Below are 8,020 nucleotides of genomic sequence, written 5' to 3'. Positions count from 1 at the left end.
AAAAATATAATTACATTTTAATGAGTGATTCGAGCAACCAACAGCTGAAAATGCCATGGGAGCCCTAGGAGGGCCAGGCTACCCCACAGCACCTGGTGGGGCTCCACCTGGGCCTCCACGGCATCTGCCACTGTGAGGCTGAGCCCCAAACCCCACAGCACAGCCTCATCACTGTGGGGTTGAGTCCCCCAGCACCCAGTCAGCTCAGGACTGAGGCCCCCAACATGGGGGGCATGGGACCAAGCCTGGGGAGCACCCAGCAGGGTCTGGGTGTGAGCCATGGGAGAGCATCCCACAGCACCCATCTGCCTCCTAGCACCCATCCCATAGGGAATGTGCTCCATAGCATCCGGCTGCATGCTACATCCCTCCTCTGGGGAGTGTGCCCACGGTGTATGGGGGTCCAGGAGCCTCTCCAGTGCAGGGCATCCCATTAGCACACAGATGCATCCTCCTCCTCCTCTTCCTCCTCCTCCTCGTTGTCCTTGCTCTCATCCTCGCTATCAGGTAGCTGCCCCGGTGGGGCAGGAGGAAAGGGAGGACCCCAATCCAGGTTGACGTAGGTGACAGTCAGGTTGACATAGTGCTCACCCTTCAGTGTGGCCAGGACACGCTCCAGCTCTCCCACCAGCCCCGTGAAGGACGGTCTCTCCTCGGGCGCCGGTGCCCAGCAGCTCAGCATCACCCCGTACCTGCCCCGACACCCCAGTCAGTGCTGGCAGTCCCCCAGGACAACCCCGCCACCCTGCCCGCCCCCAGCCCCACTCACAGCGTGTCAGGGCAGTGGGAGGGCTGTGGCAGGCGTCTCCCCTGCAGCAGGTAGCGGGCCATGTCGTAGGGGTCCACCTCGGCGTACGGCGATGCCCCCCGTGTCAGCAGCTCCCACATGAGCACCCCGAAGGACCACTGCCGAGCAGAGAGCTGCTGTGGAGATGCAGGTGGGATGGGGATGGGGGACAGGGAAAGGCATTGTGCCTACCACATCCGATTTGGTGGTGAATTTTTGGGTCTGGAGGCTCTCCAGTGCCATCCACTTGACCGGCAGCTTGGCGTGCCGGTGCTGCCGGATGCTGTAGTATTCCTTGCCAAACACATCCCGCGCCAGCCCAAAGTCAGCCACCTTCACCGTCAGTGTCTCGTCCAGCCTGCGGGACACTGGGTTGAGGTGGGGACCCCTGGGCACATCCAGGCCCACAGGGTAACCCCATGGTGGGGGTCTGGCAGTTACAGCCACACTCACATGCAGTTCCTGGCTGCCAGGTCCCGATGCACAAACTTCTTCTGGGCCAGGTACTCCATGCCCAGGGCCACCTGCAGCCCGAAGCCTATGAGCTCCTTCACTGTGGTGCTCTGTGGGATGGAGCGGTGAGCAGGGTGACCTTGGTTCCCTACCACCCTCTGCCCCCCGGGGTACCCCCCTACCCTCTCCTGGGCGCGGATGAACTGGCGCAGGTCCCCGTGGCGCATGTAGGGCAGGACGACGAGAGGCAGCCCATGGCGGGGCAGGCACACCCCCAGCAGCGAGAGCACCTGGGGGTGGTGGAAGCTCTTCATGAGGATGCCCTCGCGCAGGAATTCCTCCACCTCCTCCAGGTCCGTGATGCCTGCCAAGAGCTGAGCTGTGGAGCGCTCTGCTGCCGTGCCACGGGAAAGCACATGGGAGCGGGCGCTACTCACGGTGCAGGGACTTGACGGCGCAGTGGAGGTCCCCCAGCAGTGGGTCCGAGTAGGTGCCATGGTAGACACTGCCGAAATGCCCTGCAGGGACAGGTGGCACAAAGCTGGCACCGCACACAGCCAGCGGGTGATGCCACGGCCAAATCGGGCTGCAGAGTCACCTTTGCCGATGACCTGGTGACGGTGGGTGACAAGCCGCTCCTCGGGGATGAGAATGTCCTTCACCTCCTCCAACAGCTCTGGCCGCAGGTCCTCCAAGCAGCAGGATGTGGCTCTGAGCAGGGGCATGGGGGATCCACCGCCTGCTGCACTGGCACCAGCGCCGGCACTGGTGATTCGTGTGTGGGTCCCCACGGGGCTGGGAGTGCCTGCTGTGTTCAGCACTGCCAGGACAGGCAGAGGTAGGGTGAGGGCTGGCAGCACCCAGCACCCAACCACCCACCTGTGACACCCACTTACCCAGCACCTCCCTGTAGTCGACGCCGGGGCGCTGGGTGGTGACAGGGGGGTTGCTGCGGCCGGGCTGCGCCAGCAGCTCCAGGTTCTCCGTCCCTGCGGGCAGCAGTGGGGTGGGTGGGGGGCAATGTGGCAGGGGGCCGGGGGGCATCAGTGTGCCCGGTGAGCACGGCACTCACCTCGCTTCTTCCTCCAGCACCAGCGGAGCAGCACGGCAGCCAGGATGCAGCAGACCAGGAAGGTGATGCCAATGCCCAGGGCCAGGCTGGCAGCCAGGTTCAGTGAGGTGGGGGGGGACAGCACCCAGCCCAGTGCTTTGCAAGCGCCATTCACACAGATCTGGAGGAGCAGGGGCTCAGCAGGGATGGGATGGGGGATGTGGGGGGGTGGTTGCCCATCTAGGGGATGCCTACCTCCACGGGGGCCCCAGCAGGGGGCAGGTTTAGCTCCCGGGGCAGGCGGCACGTCACCTCATTGATCAGGACGTTGGGGTGGCAGTCCCGGCCCCCCACTGTCATGGTGATGTTCATGCAGGTGGCCAAGGCGTTCAGGCCCAATTGCTGCCCAGACACAGAGCCCTAAGCCTGGGGGTCCTGGCGGTGGGACCCCCTGCCCTGGCTCACCCCACAATGCCCCACGTACTTGCACCTTGATCTCATCATCGCCAGGCTTGAGGCGGAAGCGCCCGCCCTCCTTTTTCAAGGGGAAGAACTCGGGCCAGGAGTAGTAGTGGAGGTGGAAGAGCCAGCGGCCATCAGCGCCATCCAGCAGCACGCTCATGTTCCCCAGCACCACCTCAGCCTTGTTCTTTAAGGGGAAGGCTGGACTGCGGCACAGCAGCCGCTCCGGTGCCAGCGGGTCCTCACACTCCTGCAGGCAGGGGAATGCTGGGCACTGGCACGGAATGATGCCCACCAGGGGATTGGGGTGGGCAGGGCAGGGCTGGGGGGTGATGGGCTCCCACCCAGGTGCTTACTGTGGTTTTGGTAGTCACGCCTCTGGTTTCAAAGCGGATCTTGGCGCGATACACGGAGTCCAGGTGGGTGCCAATGATGGTGAGCACCGAGCCCCTATGGTGGGCAGGGATCAGGACCCCAGGGTATATATCATCCCCAGGGTGCATGTGGTCCCTGGGGTGCATGTGGTCCCCATGGTGTGTGTGGTGCCTGGGGTGCATGCGATCCCCAGCAGCTCATCCAGCCCAGCCAGCACAGTGGGAAGCCAGGAATGTCCCCCCACCCAAGGGAAGGGAGCCCATGGACTTACTCATAGCTGCAGTTGGGGATGATGGCCGACACAGAGGGGTCAGGGCGGTATTGGAATGGCAGGGGGGCTGGGAATGCCTCCCCATCGATCCACAGGGCCACCAAGGCTGCACCCAGGCCACTGGCGGTGGGAGCCGTGCATTGAATTGTCCCGTTGTCACTGGGGATGCAGCAGCCGTGGTTGGGGGGGGCAGCAGGACTGCAGGGGTTCCCTGTGCTGATTCCCCTGCCAGGGACCCCACTGTGCCCGCTGGTGGGGGCAGGGCAGGGGCATACCTGGGCTGCCTGATCAGGGGACACTCGGAGCCGTTGACCATCACCCTCCAGCTGCTCCCTGAAGAGAGGTGGGTGCCATGGAGTGAGAGGTGGGTGCCACCCCGCCGGGGGCCAAACGGGGGATGCAGGGATCTGATGTGTGGCTCCTGAGCAGAGATGGGGTCAGTGGAATGGGGGGGGGGGGGTGATCCAAACCCCCCAAACCCTGCCAGGGGGCAGCTGAGGTGACTGCCAGTGCAGGATCATACCACGAAGATGAAGCCACCAAGGGTGGCGGAGCCTTGGACATGGAAGCCAGAGGGTCTGGTGGGCTCCTCCACAGTGAGCACCACGTTGGCCGGGCCCCTCGCTGCTGCTGGACCCCCCGGCTCCAGCTCACACACCAGCACATTCACAAACTCCTTGCGGCGGGAGGAGGGCGGGGGTCTGCAGGGCAAGGATGAGGGTCAGGCCTAGGCCAGGGGACAGCCCCCAAACCCTCTCTGCTGCTGTTCCCTCCCAGCACCGGCACACACTTGTACCTCCCACTCTCCTGCGGCAGCACAGTGCAGCCTCGCTGTCCCACTGTCACCCGGTAGGCAGCGGGGGGTCTGCGGCTGGGGTCGGGGTCCCAGTGGGAGTGGAAGGTCATGCCACAGAGCGTGACCCGTGTCCGACCCCGCAGCGGGGCACTCCGGGGGTGGAACTGTGGGAGAAGCACATGTGACACTGAGAGCCCTGACCAGTGATGGTTGCGGGTCCAGAAAACCCCTTCCCTGAGGGACACAACACCCATCATGGGGAGCGGGTCCCACCACACGCCACCCCATTTGCCACCTCCCTCCCCGCTTGAGTGCACGGGAGCTGTGGGGAGCAGGGGGACAGCGGCGCAGACCTACGTCGGTGAGGACGGGTGGGCAGCTGTCCTGGACCCAGGGGCCGGCGCACTCGTGGCGGCGCGTGCACCCACCCCTGCACCAGCCGCAGCCCATGAAGCGCTCGGCACGCAGGCAGCGCTGGCACGTGGAGAAGTGGCGGCAGCCTGGGCCGGTGACGTTCAGGCGCCACACCTGGGGATGGAGAGTGGAGGTGAGGGGGGCATATGGGGCTCAGCATCTGTCCTACTTCCCCTAGGCCCCCCACTCACCTTGGTGCCCGCAGCGAAGAACAGCGAGTGGCTCTGCGACCCCATGGCACCCTGCACCGGCCCTGACTCCCCCAGGGAGAAGTTGGCCAAGGTCAGGAGGTAGGAGCTGGAACGCTGGAGCACCATCTGCAGTGGGGCAGAGTGTGAGGCTGAGTGCACCCCATGGCTCACGGGACCCCCACCCCACCTTGCCCCTCATCTCACCTGGAAGATGCGTCCCTCTGCTGTGCCCAGGTGGGCCACAGTGACATCCCCCAGGGCAGTGACGAAGATGGAGGTGAGGAGGACCCCGGTCAGCTGCCCATTGAACAGGTCCACCTTGTGGGAGGCGGCAGGAACGAGGGTGGGCTGGTCCCAGCAGCTGGTGTTTATCACTGGTGCCGAGAGGTTCACCTACAGCCAAGCACGGAGTGGGTGCCTTGAAACTGGCCCTGGCAACCCGACTTCCCTACACCCTCACAAGTGGGCACCAGCTCCAGCTGTGAGACATTTTGGGGCAGCACCAGACTGCCCAAGTTCCCCTCCAGGCTGGGAAAATTTTGGGGAAAAAAAAAACATCCGCAGCCACTCCCGCAACCCCTGTGTGGCGTCAGATCCTGCCCTCCCCTCCCACTCCATCTGGATGTGTTTATCGGGTTCCGGCACCATGGGATGCATACCCCAATCCCAACCCTCCCTGACCCCTGGAGCTCGGTGGGGGGGTGAGGCTGAAGGGGGACACTGGGAGCCACAACGTCCCTATTGGACACCCCCCATGAACGGGGCTGGGGTCCCCCCTGGGCTCGCCCTGCTGCAGAGTGAGTCAGCGGCAGTGAGCTGTCTGCTCCATGTGGGAAGAGGAGGGGATTTGGCTGCACCTTGCCCTGCTCCAGGCTGAGAATACCAAAACTCGTGTCACATGCTGGGACAAGGGGGCCCTGCTGGGGCGCCCACCCATTTGTGTCCTGGCCATGCCGGGGCTTGTACCTGGGACACGGTGTTCCTGCCCCGCGGCTGCGGCAGACGAGGAACCCCGGTGACTAATTGCACTTCCGCCTGTGGTTTATTTGCCCAGAGAAGGCGGTGGCTGAGCCCAGGGGACAAGGCAGGAGCAGCCAGCACCTCACAGCACCTCACACATCCACTCTGGGAACCACTGAGGCCCCGCGGCTTCCCTGTCCCTCCTCCACATAAACAAGCTGAAGAGGTTGGCTGGGATCCAGGGACAGTCACCACGGGGGCTGGAATCGGTGCTTCTGGGGAGGCCACACCAGGAGAGGGACTGTTAGCCCAGTGCAGGGCATGCAGCAGTGTGCCCATGTGCTGGGACACATGTCTGTGAGGTGGGGAGTTCAACCGGATCCCCACCAGCACCCTGTCTCCTCGGTGCAGCCAGGCCTGCTGGAGCACAGCGGCCCCTGCAATAGGTGGTGGGTGGCTGCTGGGCTGACTCACACCTGGGTGACGCTGCTCTCCCCCTGCCCTACCCCACCCCACCATCCACCCTGGTCTATCAGCACTTCCCAGCATGCTGCCCCCTTCTCCCCACAGCCCAGCTGACACCCAGGCCTCTCGGGCCAGACGCGGCGCAGGGCAGAGCACTCACGTTGTGCGGGCAGTACTCCACTGGCTGGAAGAAGCTGAGCCCCCGCAGCAGAGGCTGCTGCCCGATGCCACAGCACTTCTCCATGCCCTCCTCCATGGCCTGGTTGAGGAGGCGGATTGGGAAGGCGCAGACAGCCGAGTTCTCCTGTGGCATCCGGCTCTCCGGCTGGCTCTCGGCGAAGGCGCCGAAGAGCACCGTGTCGGTGTCGTTGATGCCGAGGTCACGGGCCAGGCGGGCACCAGGGCGGGCAGTGTGGGCTGCCTGCAGCACGTTGTAGGCAATGTCCCGCTCGTCATCCTCCTCGCCGCTGCGCCGCCGGCGCCGGCGCTTGGACTCAAAGCGGCAGTCGAGGACGAGCTCGCGGTAGCGGCGGAGGTCGCGCTCATGAGTGCTGAGCCGTGCCAGGCGCGTGTGGTACACGGGCAAGCCCGGCCGCTCCGGCTGCACCATGAGGAAGTAGACGTGGTCCCCGTCGGCAAAGGAGTGCACATAGTGGATGGTGTAGTTGTCGCGGTATTGTGGCAGCACCGTCAGCCACTGGAAATCACCCGAAAAGCCGTCCAAGGTGCCCTTCAGTCTGCGGACGGACACCGACTGTGGGCTGTACTGGGCTGCCACGCTGCTGTTGATGGTGGAGCCGAGGTAGAAGAAGGAGGCGTAGGAGGTGGCCACCACAGTGGCACTGGTCCCCAGGGGGCTGGCCACGCAGTCAGGACACAGTGTGGGGCTGTTGCCCGTGGCCGAGTACAGGCAGTGTGTTTCTGTGATGGTCACCTTCCCATCCCGCACCTCCAGCTGGTGCTGGTAGCACAGCCCATGCCGTGCCGTGCCACAGCTGTACAGCCATGGCTCCAGCGGGTCCAGCAGCAGCAGGACGTTGTCCGTGTCCTCGGGGCCATCTGTGGTGGCCGGGCACAGGCGACAGATCTCACACTTGGCACTACCCACTGGGCCGGTGACAAGGATGGAGAGGAGGCGCATCTCGGCGCTGGCCAGCAGGATGCGGTTACGGACGGCCACAAAGATGGCAACTGTGCCGTCAGAGTCGGCAAAGACGGCAACATTCTGGATGGGGCTGCCGGCGTCGAGGCTGGGCAGCGTGTAGGGGACAGAGAAGTTCCTGGTGGAGCTGTATGGGATGAGGGGGCACTGCCAGGCACCAGGCACTCAGAGGGGCCAGGGCGAGCACCAGCCAGAGGCACAGGAGGCACAACAGGCCCATACTGTGTAGTGCCACTGCTGTGGGGTTACTGACAGTGCTCAGCACCCAGTGGGGTCAGGACAAACAGAGGATGGGCTACCATTGCATCTGCCAAAATAAAGGAGGAAGGGTTTTACCCACTGCTTTTAGGCAAGGACCCTGGGCACTGCCACAGCCGGGTGTGCTGGTGTCTCCAGGGGCCAGATGACGAGGGATGCCACCAGGGGAGGATCAGCCACACCAAACCTCTCCCCAGATATTGTGAGGGGTGGGTGAAGCCAAGCTCCCTGTGACAGGGGGGTAAATCCTGCCTTCTGCCACCTCCAGACCCCGCCTGTCACCCTGGGGCATCTCTGCCCTGCAATGACCCCTCCCAGGAACTGGGATGGGTACCCTGCCAGCCCCCCAGGACAGCAACAGGAACCGAGGATCCC

At 64.4% G+C, this 8,020-nt stretch overlaps 1 protein-coding gene across 1 annotated transcript; it reads right to left on the bottom strand.

Moving 5' to 3' along the window:
• Positions 1 to 8,020, bottom strand: MST1R (macrophage stimulating 1 receptor). The gene is given in 21 exon segments (XM_050313193.1): positions 1 to 692; positions 770 to 906; positions 980 to 1,145; positions 1,241 to 1,350; positions 1,423 to 1,604; positions 1,678 to 1,758; positions 1,839 to 2,060; positions 2,137 to 2,229; positions 2,313 to 2,472; positions 2,547 to 2,693; positions 2,776 to 3,003; positions 3,110 to 3,203; positions 3,400 to 3,558; positions 3,675 to 3,820; positions 3,923 to 4,100; positions 4,196 to 4,359; positions 4,553 to 4,723; positions 4,801 to 4,926; positions 5,005 to 5,193; positions 6,386 to 7,546; positions 7,548 to 8,020. Coding segments are annotated over 21 exon segments (4,233 nt in total). The 5' UTR covers positions 7,608 to 8,020; the 3' UTR covers positions 1 to 433.

This window comes from Myiozetetes cayanensis, unplaced genomic scaffold (assembly GCF_022539395.1).
Source record: "Myiozetetes cayanensis isolate MyiCay16 unplaced genomic scaffold, myiCay2020 scf18, whole genome shotgun sequence".
NCBI lineage: Eukaryota > Metazoa > Chordata > Aves > Passeriformes > Tyrannidae > Myiozetetes > Myiozetetes cayanensis.
Note: the sequence above shows the minus strand (reverse complement) of the source record. Positions and strands in the feature narration are given on the sequence as shown.